Source organism: Lepidothrix coronata, unplaced genomic scaffold (assembly GCF_001604755.1).
Source record: "Lepidothrix coronata isolate B3197 unplaced genomic scaffold, Lepidothrix_coronata-1.0 Scaffold16, whole genome shotgun sequence".
NCBI lineage: Eukaryota > Metazoa > Chordata > Aves > Passeriformes > Pipridae > Lepidothrix > Lepidothrix coronata.
Window position 1 is genome coordinate 7,955,423 of NW_016690196.1, and position 18,430 is coordinate 7,973,852.

An 18,430-nucleotide genomic window follows, 5' to 3' on the forward strand; every position below is an offset into this window, starting at 1 on the left:
AGAACCTTTAATCAATGCTAAATTCAAAGGTTTAAAAATTGTTTGTTTCTAAGAAATAAATGAAAACATGAGCAAAGGGCTATTTGAGGCTTCCAAGGAGAATGCTTTTCCCACAGAGACCATATGATAGGTGCAGACTTGGGGGTGAGAAGATCTGAAGCAGTATAGGACCTACATGGCACCCTGTGTCCAATAGAAGGGCTTACTGAGTGTGTAAATTAGCAAATTTCAGGGCCAGTAAGAGAAGCTACATCAGTATTACTAAATAAAACTGGCTAGGGACCACTCTATGACTTCAAATCCAAGTGCCATAGCCTGGCTTACATTTTTCCCAAAACAGAGCAGCTGTGTCCAAAGTGAACACAGAATATCACTCTTGGCATATGATATACCCCAGAATTTCCCTCGCCCAGAACAGTAGCAGAAACATCTCCGGAGATCATCTAGTCCACCCCCCTTGCTAAAGTAGGTTTACCTAGAGCAGGTTGCACAGGATTGTGTTCAGGCAGATTTTTAGTATCTCCAGAGAAAGAGATTCCACAACATCTCTGGGCAGTCCATGCCAGTGCTCTGTCACCCTCAAAATAAAGTTTTTCCTCATATCCAAATGAACCTTCCCGTGTTTCAGTTCGTGCCTATTGACCCTTGACCTGTCACTGAACATTACTGAAACAGGTTTGATCCCATCCTCTTGACACCCACTCTCAAGATATTTATATGCTTTGATAAGATCTCCTCTCAGGCCTCTCTTTTCCAGGCTAAACAGGTCCATCTCCTTCAGCCTGTCCTTTTAAGAAAGATGCTCCAGTCCCTTCATCATTTTTGTATCCTTTCACTGGACCCACTGCAGGAGCTCCATGTCTCTCTTGTACTGAAGAGTCCAGAACCAAACACAGCACTCTAGATGTGGCCTCACCAGGGCTGAGTAGAGGGGCAGGATCACCTCCCTTGATCTGCAATACTCTTCCTGATGCATCCCAGGATACCAATGGCCTTCTTGGCCACAAGGGCACTCTGCTGGATCATGGCCAGTTTGTTGTCCACAAAGGACCCCCGGGCCATTTTCTGTAGAGCTGCTTTCCAGCACGTCAGCTACTTCTCCCAGTTTGGTATCACACTTGTGGGGAAACAGTATGATGGTCACTTGAACCTCCTTTTTAAGCTTAGACATAAAACCACACATACAGGATTGTAAGGCCAAAATTGTTTGGCCAGTACATACCACAGGACACTGACACATTCAGTTATTCCCATGCTGAACCTAACATATCTATCAGCTGGAAGGTAGGACGGCTCTGCAGAGGGACCTGGACAAGCTGGAGAGTTGGGCTGATTCCAACGGGATGAGGTTCAACAAGGCCAAGTGCCAGGTCCTGCACTTTGGCCACAACAACCCCCTGCAGTGCTACAGGCTGGGCACAGAGCGGCTGGAGAGCAACCAAACAGAGAGAGACCTGGGAGTTCGGATTGACAGGAAGCTGAACATGAGCCAGCAGTGTACCCAGGTGGCCAAGAAGGCCAATGGCATCCTGGCCTGCATCAGGAACAGTGTGGCCAGCAGGACCAGGGAAGTGATTCTTCCCCTGTACTCAGCACTGGTGAGGCCACACCTGGAGTTACGTGTCCAGTTCTGGGCCCCTCAGTTCAGGAAGGATATTGAGGTGCTGGAGCAGGTCCAGAGAACAACAAGGCTGGTGAAGGGACTTGAACACAAGTCCTGTGAGGAGAGGCTGAGGGAGCTGGGGTTGTTTAGCCTGGAGAAGAGGAGGCTCAGGGGAGACCTCATCACTCTCTACAACTCTCTGAAAGGAGTTTGTAGCCAGGTGGGGGTTGGTCTCTTCTCCCAGGCAACTATCAGTAAGACAAGAGGGCATGGTCTTAAGCTCTGCCAGGGAAGGTTTAGGTTGGATATTAGGAAGAAATTCTTTACAGAGAGGGTAATCAGGCATTGGAACGGGCTGCCCAGGGAAGTGGTGGATTCTCTGTCCCTGGAGGTTTTTAAGATGAGACTGGATGTGGCACTGAGTGCCATGGTCTGGCGACCACAGCGGTGTTGGATCAAGGATTGGACTTGATGATCTCGGAGGTCCTTTCCAACCTGGCTGATTCTATGATTCTATATCTATGGCAGTATGCCAGTTACAAAAGTACTACACAGATGAAGGTACACCTAGAAGAGGGAGGTATACCAAATTCATTACCAGAAACTGAGAGAAGTAAAGCTGCTGCCACACAGAATTCGGCATCATCTGTAAAATCAGTGCAGGAAAATTATGAACTAACCTAGCTTTTGTTAAGCTTCATCTGGCTACCCTTACCCAAGATAACATGATTCCAGCTTATTTATTTGTGCCTACACAAGCTCTAATCATAACTCTGATGCATTATACACAAGTCCTAAAGTAATCGCCACAAAGTTGTCTAATCATCAATCAAGCGCTATGAAGAAAAGAAAATAGAGAATCCATAATAAGACGTTTTAGCCTTTCTGTCTCTCAGGGATTTAAGGGTGCATGTGTTTCTATAATCAATTTGTTTTTAATGAGAAAGTCTTTATCAAAAAGGTGTGTCCTGTGTTTCAGCAAATGCAACGGGCGTGGGTCCAATCCCACTTCCTCTGGCAAAGGGTTTTGGCATCCAAAACTAGGCTGTGCCTGGTGCCTGACAGTCTACACCTAAGTGACTTAAGCTGCCTTTTAGAAAGCAGTTGTCTAGGGTTTTGACAGAAGAAATGGTCACAGTCTGTTAATGGTGATGCAGAGTAGCATCTGATGAAATTAATCGCTGCTGATGTATTGGAGTGCAATAAGTGTGCCATCAGCCACTGCTGTGATTAAAAACAGAGCACTCCAGCTTGGTGATGTAGTCATTCAGGGGACAGACCACGTGAATGCTGGAAGACTACTCATTGACCAGGAAACAATTTCTTTGTTCTTTTACAGGTGCATTGCTATCACAGGAATCACGTCTTCCTCAACCTGTCAAACGCCTATCACAATATATTTATTATCAGGTCTGTGGATTGCTAGTGGTGTCAAACTGCCAAGTGGGGAGCTTCATATGCTATGCATTTGACTTTGCTGTTTAGTAGGTGCAAGCGACAAAATGTGAACTACTCACCGATAACATAATCTCCAAACCCTATAGTGCTGAGGGTAATGAAGGAATAGTAGAAGCCTTCTTCATAAGACCAGCCTTCTTTGTCAGAGAATAACAAGGGAGGTAGCAAGAGGAACAATAACAAGCCAGTTACCAGTGCGCAGGTCTTCATCAGGAGAGAAGCTTTATTCTAGTAAAACAGGAAGAAAAAAAGCTTATGAAGGACTCCACAAAAACATGCAAACATTCATTACATTCCACTATGATAAATAGTGTGGATCTTCCAGTGTGTTGATTTTACCTGGGATGGTTATTTTCTTCATAGTAGATAGTGTGGGGCTGTACTTTAGATTTGTGCTGAAAATAGTATTGATAATACAGGGCTTTTCTGCTTCTCATCCCACCTCACCACTGAGTAGATGCGGGATATACAGGAATTTGGGAGGGGACACAGCCAGGACAGCCAATCCCAATTGATCAAAGGGATATTCCATACCATATGGCATCATGCTCACCATACAGAGCTGGGGGAAGAAGGAAGAGGGGGGATGTTCAGAGTGATAGCATTTGTCTTCCCAAGTTACACATGATGAAGCCCTGCCTTCCTGGGGATGGCTGAACATGTGCCTGCTGATGAAAAGTGGTAAACAAATTCCTTGTTTTGTTTTTCTCTGCTTGCATGCACAGCTTTTGCTTTACCTGTTAAACTGTCTTTATTTCAACCCATGATATTTTTCACTTCTATTCTTCTGATTTTCTTCCTCATCTCACTGGGAGGGAGGGAGTGAGTCACTGCATGGTGCTTAGCTGCCAGATGGAGTTAAACTTTGACATCCAGTCAACACAAACTGGGCATCACCTCCATGAGTCCTAAATTCATGCCAGTTTAAAGCCTATTTGACAAATGTTCCCATATAACTTACTCAGGGAATTCTAACTATGACTGATGATAAACAGACTAGATAGTCTAGGACTGTGCATGGCTCTCATGCTTTAGCACTTCTGTTGCTGTAGGGGAAGTCATTCATCACAGAATTTCCCTCAATTAATAAACAACCTTATCTGACACCTCATAGGGCTGTCATAAACCAAATTTATTTGCTTCCAGCTATTCCTGAATATTATTGCCTTTTTGGCCAAATAGGTAGGCAGGCTGTCCTTGTTAGTCGGAGGATCTCAAATACCAATGTCCTCTGTCTTTTGTTTCCTTGAGATATACCCATGCACATTGCTTACCTGCCAAGGAAACACCTCCTCTAGGCGATGGGCACAATGCTGAACCCCAAGCAGCATCAGCTGCCCAATTTCATTCAGGAGTACAAGGTTCAAGGGAATTCCAAAAAGTGCAAACACGATGCAGAAGATTCGCCCAACTGCAGTGCTGAGGCTCAGGTTCCCATAGCCTAGGCAGGGAAGGAATGAGGCATTAAATCTAAAATACTCTTTGATTGCCCTCCTCCCCTGGAGGGGTGAACCTCCATCTTCTAAAGAAGTTAGGCAAGAAGGTCACTGCTCCAAAAGGACGTTTTTTATAAATAACTGTAAGTTACATCCATTGTTTGTCATATCCTATTGTGGGCTGGAAAATAACACTTCTTTCCCTGCCAATTTTGCTTAGTTCCTTTTCCATTTACCAGTGAATTTCCTCTCCCCTACCCACTGTCCTGGCTGGGATCTGACGTAAATGCAAACCTTCCGTTTAGCTCAGTTTTTGTAAGCATTGTTGGCATGGGGTTTGCTGGTAAATGATCCTGCATGGCTGTCAGGTGGTCTCTGAATCACAACAATAGTGTTTTAATTATAACAACCACCCTTTTCTACCTTTGCCCCACAGAACTAGTGAACTTCACACTGCCTTCTTGCTTATACTCCTCATTTGCACCACAAGTACCAAATACACCTTAAATTGTCAAAATGGTTGTCTAGAGTCTAATAAAAAGTCCTGCCTTGCAAGCACAGCCTTGCTTGTATCCTCAGGTGATTATGCCTTCAAAATCACTGCTGCAATATTTGTCTTTGTTCGCCACGCTTTCTTTTTAAAATGTCCTGTAAATCTGCAAACTCGCACTTCTTTAGTTTCAAGTGTTTTATGCCACAGGAAAGTCATATTTAACTATAGTTTATTTCATAGGATGCTTTCCAGAACAGGGGAAGAAATAGCACACTACAAGCATTTCAACTGTGATTTAGCCAGTCAGAGACCTGTGGCCTTGACTGCATTTCAAAATCACCTCTGCTCATTAGAGATTGGTGTACGTCCACATGCGAGATTATCTTTTCACCACAAATAATGATATCCCCTCCTGGCGACACCCAAGGTTAGCACAGCGCAAGCACCGGTGCCTTGCTACCTGCTTTTAGGTGGTGTAGCCCCAGGGCAAGTGAGCAGTGCCCAGGAGGGAGAGGTCCCAGGGCTGGGCTCTGTACCCCAGATAAGTGAGAGCGCAAACACCTGTGGTTAATCAGATAGAGTCCCATTCCTTCACTAACTTCTGTCACATGCCAGCTGCAATAAGCCACTGACCAACAATGTAGAAATGTGTACAACTGTGAGCTGGGGATATCTACACGTCCTGTGCCACGTTTTGTGCTAACAAAAATCTCTCGCCATGGACAAATCTGCAGTTAATTGTACATGGGCACCAGCGAATTATACCCAGAAAAAGGTATGGGGCAAACTATTTCTAAGTGTGCACCCATACAAATTCGAAGTTTTACTATTTGGAGGACTTTCCCTCCAATAATTTTAGACTTGAATGATTTGTGAGCCCCTGAGTCTAACATGTATGATAGTACATAATATACCTCCAAAGCAGCCCCAGCAGCCTGTCCCTGGGAGAGGGCAGAGCATCTCTCAGAAAGAATGGGATGCTGTTATGTAACTAGAGATAGTTTTTCAATACACTCAAACAAAGGGGCTAAATTAGGACTTCATTCCAGTGCTATGTTCACAGAATCATAGAATCAGCTGGGTTGGAAAGGACCTCCAAGATCATCAAGTTCAACCCTTGATCCACTGTTCTTTGCTTGTGAGCAGCTTTATAATGTTTATGCACTTTTTCCCACACGTAGTTGCTGATTTCTGCCAGCTTTCACCATTTCTAGACTAACAGGTGTGGTAAATGAGACATGCAGGCAAGTACATCCGGTTGGTAATCTCACCTAAGTGAATTAAAGGGATATGTGCCTGGAGCAATGCATTTCACACTGGCTATGCCACATTTCTGTGGATTAGTTCCAGTTTTTCCCTTTTGTGGACTGATCTGGCCCAAGGAGAAAGTGCTGGGGGGGGCATTTACTGTAAGGCTGGAGTCTGAACATTATTTACATACATTTATGGCCAGCCATTCCCAAAGTGGTTTCCCCATTGCCTTTGCCCCTCTTTTCCTTCTATATCAAGTTTTAAAAGACTGTGTAATGTCTCGGGCAGTTCTTTTTACCACAGTTTTCCAAGTTATTTCGTCTCTGAAGAAAAACATAAGATAAGAGAAGAAAGGCCTGTGATCTCAGATCACTGTGTGAAGCACAGCAGCCTCCAGAACTTTGGAGATGCCACATAGTTCTGACTGGAGAGCATCTATGGTTAAACCGTACATTACAACTAATTTAGAGTGGCAAATTCAATAATGTAAGAAGGTCTAACGGGCACAGTAAGCCCAGCACTCCAAAACATCAGATCTGCTTTGCATTTGATTTCTCTGCTTCCCTTTCTGCGGCTCAAGACAATTTTCTGAAGACTTGATGAGCAGTTGCTGAACATATGCCAAAAAGCCACAGTCCCATTAGCTTTTTATACAGGATACAAAGTTTAATCAAATAGCACAGGAGACTTCAGATTATGCAAAATGGCCAGAAATTTATTCCTGGCTAATGACATCCACTTGCCTTTGCATGAGACAAATAGATGCCAGCCTAGTTGTATATAAACCTCAATTGTTATAAAACTCAAGCAGGAACGGGTAAATAGGACATATTCTCTTCAGTAAATGGAATGAGGGTAATTGGTGTCTTATACCATTGTGGGCTATACATTAGAAGATCTGAACCAAACTCGGAGACTAAAACTACACTGGCAGTTGTGTCACATCCCTCATGAGCCTGCTGCTGGGATGTCACCTGGTACCTGCCTGATCCAAGAGACACCGAAGGATGGTCACTAAAAACTGCATAGACATCAAAATGTGTTTTCACTGAAGCTGGGTTAAGCACATGTACTGCACTCTCATTTTGAAATAAAGTGTAAAGTAAGTTAAGCTTCTTTAGAAGAAGCAAAATAAGAGTGGTTTTATTTCTAAATGTTCATATCCATGTGCTTTAACTCATGTGCTTCTGTTATACATATTTAGTAATTCAGTATTTTTTCCCTGCTTTCCCGTTACATTCCCTTAACATATGGGCTTTGGAAGCTCTGTGGACTTGTTAAGAAGATGAGATTTATTAGTAGAAGATCTTTTCATTCACAAGACAATATCCTATTTGCAGTATTCTCAGTTCAACTAAGGCAACTGCAACTTCCTGCTACCCACAATGAAAGATTTGTTTAGCTCCTGTTCTCACTGCCTGGATGTGAAAGAGTAGTTTCAGCAAAAAGTCCTTAGAACAAAAAACAAGTGCCTTTCACAGGCTGAAAATCATCTGCAAACTTACAAAAAATTTCATCTGTGGAAAAAACTCAATGGATTAAAAAAAAAACAACAAACAGCAGGAAGAAGAGCTGCTTCCCTAATATATAACTTTATCAGTGGTTTTAGCATTCAAACACATTTTTTGGGAGATTTGGTTTAATTGTTTCTCCTACTTGAGAGTATACAAGCCATCACTTCCTAAGGAATGACCTAATCCCAAATTTACAGAGTACTCTTGTTGACAGTATTTTGCTTTGAACAGCCACACACTCATCTAAGCCTAGGAGCCAGGTGTCTTGAACAACAGAAGTATTTGACCCACAGGGCCATTGGACAGTTCAGTGAGGGGTGTCAGTCCTAGAATTACTTTATTTTGCATTAGACATTTAAATACTCAAAAATGCTCCACTTGGCATTTGGGATGATCTCCGATGAGCCACAGTCCTCTTCTCCTAGGCACTGGAGGAAGTTATACCCTCAAACTATCTAGCTCCTCCCACCAACAGCTCCTCCTCTAACATTTTTCAGAAAATCTAAACTTTTCTTTTCCTTGTCATCTTTACAAGTAACCCAAATTTTTTAATCTGGGATAAATGAAAGGTTTTGCTCATGAAAAATTCAAATGTGTTATTGAGAAAAAATAAGACAGAAAAGTTGTCTTTGTATAATTCAAAGTGGAAAAGTACACAAACAAACCTATTGATCACTCACACAGCCTTATATGTTTGTCTGATAAGGTCCAGTTCAGCTGGAAGGTATCCTTGATAAAGCCCTCATTACCCTGGTTTGACCTCATAGCTGACTGCTTTAAGCACACACGTTGCACCAGAGACCTTCTGAGGCACCAGGAAGACTGAATTATCTTATGATCTTACAAGCATTAAGATTTTCAGAGGTCATTTGGTACCACCTACACTCAACTGAAGATCAGCAAGTCAGAGGTTCCTATTCTCCCTTTGATTGCCTCCATGAGAATAACTATATGAAAACGTATTTGGCTTCTCAAGATTCTTGTGAGATTTCATATTATACCCATCAAGTCTGCTTCAAGTTCAGGAACACCTGGCAGCTGGACACAGCCACTGAGCTCAGGACACTTGACATGGGAAGTCAGTTATTTCCAATTCATCCATCCATGGAGCATGACCTTGCTAAGGCCTCCCAGTTGTGGTAGAAACAGAAGCAGGACATGGAAGCCCCAAGCAGCCACAGTTCTTGCACTGGCTTCTCAGTTTTATGATTAGAATAAATCAAGAATTTAAAGAATTTGATTATTAAAGCTAGTGGGCAGATTCTCAGGAACTGTGTCTTACATGGCACAGCTCACTGGGACCCTGGCAGGTTGAACCAGGGCATGCGGTGGAAGCTGCCCATCACTATTCATTTTAGCTGGTGCTGTTCTGAAGTAGAGACCAATAACTAAGGCTGGTAGGCTGAAAACCAGGTTTGAACAGAGTTTTAGCCCTATGAAATTCCACGCGACAGCAAATTTGACTGCACACTCCTTCAGTGAGTGAAAGGCAAGAACAATGCTTCAGATGAGTACTGTGGTCTTATTTGTACTGTATTTATTTGTGTATACAATGGAAGCTGTATAGCAGGCTTAGTCTCAACTGGACAAGATGGTATGCAGTCAGGAAAGCAGACCAAATTTGCCAGTGCTCAGGAGATAGCTCAGAGGATGTTGCTGCGAGTGATATTCCCACATCCACCAGTTATCTCCCATGGATCACTGTGCCACATCCTACTTGGCCAAGCCCGTAAAGCAGCTCAGTCAGCTGTCACAAGGCAGGGAAATGATCAATTCATCAAAGGTTGGGGGCTCTTCAGCAGAGAACTCAGCACAAGTTCTTCAGCTCTTCAGCACAAGCCTGAGGTTCACAGAGGATTCAAACGTCAAAGAGGCCCCAGGTTGTTATTCCATATTTTAACTAATCTGAGACATTAAGTTACTTTAACTGACTTTCTCAATGGATTGTCCACCAGCAATGGGCAGAAACTTGGCCATTTCTCAGGAACTCCACCAGACACTGGGCAGCACTACAGAGGGTCAGAGTGTTCAAGAAACTTTTGCTGGCCCAAAGCATTACACTACCCTGAACTTGCTACTTTTTTTTCCTCCCCCATGGGAATCATCTGTGGCACCACTCACTCAATAGCCTGCTCCTTGACTCTTTGCTATCCCCTAATCCTTTGGGGTTTTGCTTTTAGGAGCTATTATACTGTGATAATCAGAGATGGAAAGAACAGGAAGGTCTTTCCCTTCCTTTCCACATGGTGAGATGGCTTATTTGCCTTATTTTATATTTAAAAAAGGGCTTTTGAAATTCAGACAAATGAATTCTTAGCTTTGCAGCAGAAAATGGTAATGCAGCACCAGGCAATGGCATCTCCCTACCCAATATAAAGGGGGATATTCAGGCTAGAGAGGACACTACTCTCCATCTACAACCACAGCCTCAACACAAAGCATTTTCCTAGCACCTTATCTGAAATTACACCACCCTGAGATCATTTGACTTCAGGAATTTTCATCTTGTGCCCCACTCTCGACTTGCTTTGACCTCTGCATTAATCCAAACTAACTAGGAGGAGAGTAAACAAAGAAAGGAGAGACTTTGTGTCGGCAAGGGATAAAGACATCTGAGAGATAAAACCAGCAGCAAGTTAGCTTCTCTTCTTTAATCATGTTTAGTACTACATCTCTAAAGGAACTCTGAAGATGACCCTTCAAGGCATTGGAGAGAGGGTTTCTATGGAAAAACTCTGCAGAAAATGAGATAACAAAAAAACTGGGATGACATTACGTGTCAAAGACAGCAATGAAGAAAGCACAGAAACGTAACAGTGGAGAGAAGGAATCATCAGATGGCCAGGGCTGTCCAACCCACATGATCAAAAGTTATAAATGCAGTTCCATTCAAATTCCAAGACTGGTCAAAAACTACATAGGCTTTGGGGCACTTTAAACAATAGGTTTTAGTTCATACACACCTGTTCTTTAAACCTTTGGGATTAGGGAACCATGTGTGCCCAGCCTGCAGGTTAGAACTTCCTTTGTTTTTTCAGCAAAATTTGCATGCTGCTTTTAATTATTAGTAGAAATAGATGAGGCTCTCATTTAAATGGAAGAAGAAGAGTACAGCGCAGAAGATGCTGCAACAGGAAACATGGGGAGTCAAATCTTGTCAGTGGGGAAAGAAGCTAATGCTCCTCAGTTGGTCTTAATGAGGAAAGAAGATTACATCCTTCCCGTATCCCAGTGAGAAAGCATTCTGGTAAGGACTTGAGAAACACATCAAGCCTTCTGAGGGGGGCTGAAGTACCTAAAGCACAATACAGCTAACAGAATGGAAATAGTATCTCAAAGGAAAGTGATGAAGGTGAAAGTGGTAATGTCTTTGGCAGTGCTGTTTGAGAAGACCACGGAAAAAGACCAAAAATGTGTCTGAAAAATCACGAGCAAGTCCCTAGAGTCACAGCATCAGCTTTAAAATGATGAGATAGAGAGCTGTAATATTTGGTTCTTTTCAACTGCCTCTGCTGTCCTGTCCCATCCTTCCTCCCCCAGCCATCAGTGCAACAAGTTTACTTAAAGAAAGAGGGGGGGGGGGAAAGAAAAAAAAGGAGTAGCTTAGCAGCCAGAAATGCTTAGTCTAGATCTCTGCCAACATTACAAATTCCCCTTTCATTTTTGATTCTTCCTGAATATAATTAACTTAAATTGGTTGTGTTAAAACAGTCACTCTGATGACTTATAAGCTGATCAGGATTCACTACTGAAGTAAGCGAAGCAGCTCTGAGCAGATGCTGCTTTGTACCAAAGGCTGGAAGAAACTGCCCAGGCTCTGCGCTGAAAACCTACTGTCTAATGAGCCTCCACTGCCATCATCTGGTACAACCCGTGCGAGGTAGTACAGCACACTAAAAGTATGTTCCCAATCAGAACAATGCATGTGCAAAAGAACAGGGCAGAAAGATGTACTGAGTCACAGGAAGATGACACCACACCACCATCCACTCATTTCCATCCCCGCAAAAACCCCTCAAATGCTCTCTTTCTCTGAGCTCATGTGTGGGGGGGCTTAGTGTTCTAAGATGGAGACAATCTAACAATCAGAAATCAAAAGAATGTGGCATTTAGGTGCAAAAAGAAAATTCTTGATTTAAAAATATACTTGAAATTGAAGAGAGCTGACAAATTCAACACAAATCAGTAAACCTATGATGGATTTTTGATATTCAACAACCATCTCTCCACATACTCTCCCCTCCATGGTTCTTATAAAAAGACATAAGCGCAAGTTATTAATGGTTTTTGGGGACTGGGGACATGAAATGACAATAATTAATAGCATCTGCCTTAACTAACACTGTACCCAATACATTTTATTTTTTCCATTCTCTCCCCCTACTTATTTCCATCATTCCTTCATGGCTTTGCATTAGTCGTTTGCTGAAACCTGAGTCAACTGAATTGTGATGTTTATCCAGCTATTTAACTTTCACTTGAACAAGCAGGTCCTCAACCAATACAGATAGTAATAAGAAGGAATTAATTCATAAATATAGCCTCTGAAGATGCAGCAGCCAGTATTAGGAGTGTTTCAGAATCATTCTTTTCCTTGTGATAGGAAAAGCTCATTTCAATGCACAATTCACCTCAGACCTCTCAGAGCACACTAGGCTTGGGGAAGTACAGGTACTGCAGCACTGTGAAGTTCAGGCCCCAAAAGTTGTGTAACTTAGTAGGAATATGGACTGACTTAATTATCCCTGCATATAATCAGTCAGAGATCATTACTGTGCTGACACTGATGATAAAGCGTTTCTAGGGCTAGGTTCATGGGTGCTTACCTCCTGCATGGTATAGAGAAGCTACAGGAAGACCCACAGTGCTGGAGGAGCATCTATCCTCATTCCCACTCTTTTCCTAACTATGAGGTGGCCCTGAAAGCAGGGAACTCTTACCAATGGTTGTTATTGCAGAGATGGAGAAGAAGAAAGACCCACTGTAGTCCCATCTGCCCAGGTTAGTGGTGTTTCCCTGGAGGGTTATGCCACTCTTGTAGGCTTGGATGATAGCCTGTAAAGAGACAATAACATGAGATCCCACAAACCCCCTTATGGCAAGTTTACGTGACTGGCATTTCTACTTCTGGTTGGTAAAGTCAAACACTACAACTACTTCTGACTCTATTGTTTCCCCTTTAATAGAGGATATCCTGTGCCTAAGCGACCAAGGAGCTCCAAGGTCAGAAAAGCCAAAAGGCAGACTATTGCTTCTAAGAAAAGGGCATTTACGGCAACGAAAAAGTTGCACATGCACATGGTAGATAGCAGAGGTAAATGTGGAAGAGACTGGAGGAAAAGAACTAACTAGAGAAAGCCTAGACAGATGGTTATTCAAACTGCGTTATGACATAGGAAAAGGAAGTGTTTCCAGATGGGATATTCCAATGGTAGAAGACCCAGAGCAGCAAATAAACACGCATATGTAAATAATACAGATCCTTTGGTGGGGATCCCCCTGGGGAGGAATGTATATGGTATATTATACGAGACTGAGACTACACAGGATGGACAGTCTACTAGTTTTGGGCAATAAAATTTATAGTCCCCACATCAGGACTATAAATGTGAATTAACAGATTGGATACGCATTATGGCTGATTCTCTTCAACTTACCTGGGAAAAACTTAGAAGCCACTACACTGAACTGTGCAGAATTACACTAAAATAAGATATCAGATGTTTTAACAGTGCCCACATCTGATTATGCCTTCTCATGCCAATAAAACTAATGACAGTTGTGTCCAAAACATTAATCACAGCATGTACACTAAACATTTCATGCTCACTGATCAAGAATCCCTGACACTTAATTATCCTTGAATGCAAAGTGTAGCCAAGAATACATAAATTTCATCATCTCTGAGAAGGATATGCAGATACTGAATAATACAATCACTATTCGAACAAACAGACTGCTGATAAAGCTTTCGCCATTGATAATAAAATGAATCACTCTCAGGTTAGATTTTGACCAATTGTGGGCTTTACAAAGAAGTTGTAGCTTATGCATCCATCAAGCAAACCGGCACTTTAAGCCGGCAAAGCAAGGAAGCTTTGCCCCACTTTACTGATGCAAGATGTGTGAATTGAAAACTGTTTTCAGAGCTCCAAGCAGCATGGACCATTATCTCTTTTCTCTAAGCTACTAGTTCTCAAACTAAAGAGCAAGGAGCAGCTCAGAGATCAACACATCTTTCCAAGAAACAAGCACTGCTTGACAGTTGCATTCTCAGAAGTATCTTCATGTATTCATAACTGAAGGCAACCTAAACCATTCAGGGTCACATTATAATCTACTGAATCTGACAACATGCTCTTCTCTTTGCAAGACAGAGCAGAGAGCCCGTGCTCCAAAAAGAGCTAAGGACCACATGTTATATTACATTTTGCTTCCTTCTGTGACTTGTTGCCACAACCTGAGCGGGGCAATTCAAGGAAAGAATTTTTATACAGCGTGACATAAAAGAACCAAACCCTGCTTCCCCCCCCCGCCCCCCCAAAAAAAACCCAAAAATGTTTTACTAAGAAGTCTCCACCAGGATTTGTTTTGTGTGTAATTCTGTTGTGTGTAGTTGTGTGTAATTCTGCCACCCCTCGTTCTTCTTCCAGGTTTGGTGTCTGCACTGAGGTTTGTCAGGTTGCATAGGGTGCAGGCTCTGACATTTCTTTGTTGCTGATCTCTGACCATACTTGACCTCTGTTTTAAGAAGTATAAGAAATTCTGGAGACAGTGGCCTAGTCAGGAATCACAGTTCCCATGAACATAAAATAACTCCCAAACTAAGCTGTATGGTAAGGGAGACACTGGAAATTTACACAGATGACCTGTGGTATTTTTTTTTTTTTCCCTCCAGAAACCAGTGGTTAAATTTGAAATCAAAAGCTTGCTATTTTCCTGAAACTTTCTTTCTGTAAACTGTGATCTCTGCAGTTTTAAGCAGTTAGTCTTGAACACATATATACCTGCTGGAACAGCAACAGTCCAGCTCTCAGATAACTTTAGCAGCTTGATCAGATAGACTCAAAAACCTTGAATATGCAGCATGTTTGTTGTCTATTCTCCTGCCTGATGTACTGCTGATACAAGCTCAGCAGTTGACAACATTACACACAACATCAAGTTTTTAAAGTCAGAAACACTTAGGAACTAAACAGGATTGCAAGAACCTGTGGCTGAATTGGCCCCAGGAAATGGAAAATTCTTCATGCAGAAAGGGGAAACAAAAAGCCTACATGAGACATCATGTGAGAAGCAAGCAGCAGTAATGAAGTCATTAAATGCTTAATTTCACATCCTTGCACCACTTCCATTTTGCGCAGTTTAGAATGAAGAGGCTGAGCAGTTGTGAGCACCCATGACAGCTCTGCAGTGACTTCCAACAACTCAGCATCCCAGAGTCACTGTCTTAACTTTCCCTAAGGTGATGCTACTGCCAGGAAGCACAGCATGTGTCTTCAGAGTCTGCTGACAGGCTACAGTATTTGCCCCAAACAGCACAATGACCTGTGCTACTCTCATGGAGAAGGAAGGTACCACGTAACCATTACTCACTGGCAAAGAGCAAGCACTGAGCCTGCAGTGTGTCAGCTGTTTTCTGTTTCTGGTATTGAGGAACTTGGTATGTTTGCCGTAGTCTTCAAGAGCCTTCAGCAGTAAGCTTCTGCCTACCCATTTCTTTGTTGAATCTTGTTATCAAACATCCAGATAACACCATTAACCATTAGGCTCACTGCCCTGTGGAAGCCAGCCCAAAATGGGGACCACTGAATACGCATGCAAACCAAAGCCCTTGAATAAATTTACACTCCCAGAAGAAATGTCCAATTCATTACTGTTAGGAAGAAAGAGCTAGTGAGGTCATCCTTAAAGGGGAAGATTCACAGTATGTGGGGTTAAGGATACCAGCTTTTGTTTTTTCAAAGTAAAAAATGTTTTACTATGCTAACTAGAATCAACCTTTGACACACAGCAACAACGATGATAGAAAATTAAAGATTGACTCTTCTGAGAACAGTAGAACTAATGGAGCTTGCCTTCCTGCAGATGTGCCCAGGGAGGCAGATTCATGACACAGAAATCCATAGATAGCTATTAATGCACAGAAATTACTTCTGGCACAGGAAGTAATTGAACTGCAAACTCCTGAAGGCTGAGTGAGCATCTAGGAAGATATCAGTGAATACTCTCCCTAATTTAATATGTTTAGACTTCTGCTTTTGGTTATTGCTCTTTTTCATAGAAAAATTAATAGCAGTTTATAATTTTAGACAGAACACAGGAAAAAAACAGCTAATAAACACTCTAACAGAACAGTTGAATTCTCCCTGCTTTTTTTATTGAAGAGGCACTAATATGTCTCTGCCACTGATTTTCAAATAAACTTGGATTAATTGGCCTGTGGGTTCCAGGTGTACTAAATAGAAAGTGAATCATACATGTTGGGTCATAACTGCTTGGTTTCTTTTGCCTGTCTTTTCGAGAACCAGACACTTTGTTTTGCTTTACACCCATTCTGGAGGTGAAATCCTAGGTGAGGTGAAATTCTCTTAATTAGACTAGTAATTCAGACAGGATCTGCCTCAAAACCTAATGCATTAAAGGGCATCCAGTAGAAGCAGCATCCTAAATCCAGTGTTCAAAAGCAGGTATCTGCCTGGTCTAAGACCCCAGTCAATACCACCAACTGCTCAAACACAACAAATACCGAAATTCAAGAGCATGGGCTTGATATTTTGGGAACTTAAAAGGTCACATGCAACTCAAAGAAGAATAGAAAGGAAGCAGGTGGGTGGTTAAAATAATCAGAAAGAAACACAACGCAATGGTTCTTTGGTTTCTACTAACAGACAAGCTGTACAACAAAACCCCACAATTTCATTTCTCTTCACTTTTCCCCCCCTCTCTAAAATGATAATTTGCAGTTCACAGCAACTACTTCATCTGTAGCTGACAATGCTTATATAGTTTTAAGCTACAGATAAAAGTTTCTATGGGAATTATTGTAACTGCTACAGCATTTATAAATTGGGATATTTTAGACTTTTAGCCTTCATGAATCGCTGAAATTTCGTTTGCAGACTGCCACATTTTCTCAAATAGGCTGTTCTGTTCCTTGTCCATACAAGTAGGCTTTGCATGGTGCTACCTAATATTGTCATAGCTGGTGCTTACAACACCAGCATGATATCCACTCAAAGTAGTCTATTTAAATGTAACATCTGTCCTGTTGCCTTTGGGATAAAACATGCCTCAGTATACCCAAATTGGGTGTCCAGCTCCATTCTGCTCAACCACAAGCTCTGAAGTTTCAGTTAGGAATGTCATAAACTAATGATTGCAAATGCACGCTTTACGTTAGATCATTATATTTCAGTACAAATAAAAGCCTGGTTTTCTGCATACTTCTGCAGGGAATTCACTCCTTGAATTCAAGCTCAACGGTAACTCCACAAGGACACTGTGGATTTCTACTGACTCCCTTGCTGAACTTATTTTTAGGATGGCAATACCCCTTTTTTCCTTCTATTTTACTATTAATTAGAATAATCATTGCTGATTCTTCCTGCAGGAGACCATCCAAACACAACATTTTACCAGTTTCCTTATTTGAGTCAAAAAAATACATTAAAAAAATTTAAATCACTCTTACAGACTGACTTCCTTTTAGCCCTTCACATCTCTTGTGGCTGTATTTCCACAAATTACTGTTAATGAGTACCTCATCCATTCTGGAGAAGTCTTACCAAGCTACACAGCTTTGTAGCAACAAACCCAACGTAGTTACAGTCATACTAGCAAAAATCAAACCACAGAAAGCAATTACAGGCAAGAGGTTTCTTTTGTTCATACTGTCTAGCTAAAAAAAATAAATCCAAAACAAAACCCAAAAAAAGTGAGATGGCTGTTTCTACCAGGACATCTGCTTAAGCATCCAGAAGCTTTCTACAGGCTCAGTCTACAGAGTTTGGTTCCCTCTTGACATTTGAGTATAACATCTTCTTCCCTGCAAAATGTAGGTTTATTCTCTATTTGCTGCAGGGCTGCTCTATCCTTCATAAGTCTCTTTTATCATGTTTGCTGTGTTATGAGTTCTGGGCAAGTCCCAGATTTTCCAACTTACACATTTCCTCTCTTCCAATATCCTCGTCATATGTGGGCTCCTCCACCACCAACCTGTGGCTGCAGCAAGACTTCTGATCACCAAGTATGCAAAAGGCAGAACTATTATTTAATCTGCCCTCCTTAACACCAACTAAAAAATTCATCTTTCTCCTCTGCACTCACATCTGCATGTAATTAGGATATAGCTTTCAAAAAAGGCATTTAAGATCAGCAATAAAGAATTAATTCATGTGTATATATAAACTGTGGCACTATTTTCCTTGCAATGTCTTTCTTCAGAACATTGTGCTTCTCTTTCCTTTTACAATCTTTACAGAAAAAAAAAATAGTTTCATCTAAATGATTAAACAGACTGATTCTAATCTATCTGCCTGCCCTCCCCAAAACAAGGTATAAAATGAAAAAGGGGAAAGCAAAGCCCCAGAAGACTAGGACTCTACCAAGTATCTCCATAAGAATTCCTGACTTTTTTTCTTCTGGAGGAAACTATCATGGAAAGAATCATACA

General features: G+C 41.9%; 1 protein-coding gene across 1 annotated transcript in view; it reads right to left on the reverse strand.

Moving 5' to 3' along the window:
• Nucleotides 1-18,430, reverse strand: part of KCNK17 (potassium two pore domain channel subfamily K member 17) — a 28,817-nt gene that overhangs the window by 4,146 nt on the left and 6,241 nt on the right. Inside the window, exons 2-4 of the mRNA XM_017806663.1 lie at nt 12,696-12,810; nt 4,336-4,502; nt 3,121-3,289 (exon numbers count right to left, since the gene is read on the reverse strand). Coding sequence (XP_017662152.1) covers nt 3,121-3,289; nt 4,336-4,502; nt 12,696-12,810 — 451 coding nt within the window. The remainder of the gene's footprint in view (nt 1-3,120; nt 3,290-4,335; nt 4,503-12,695; nt 12,811-18,430) is intronic.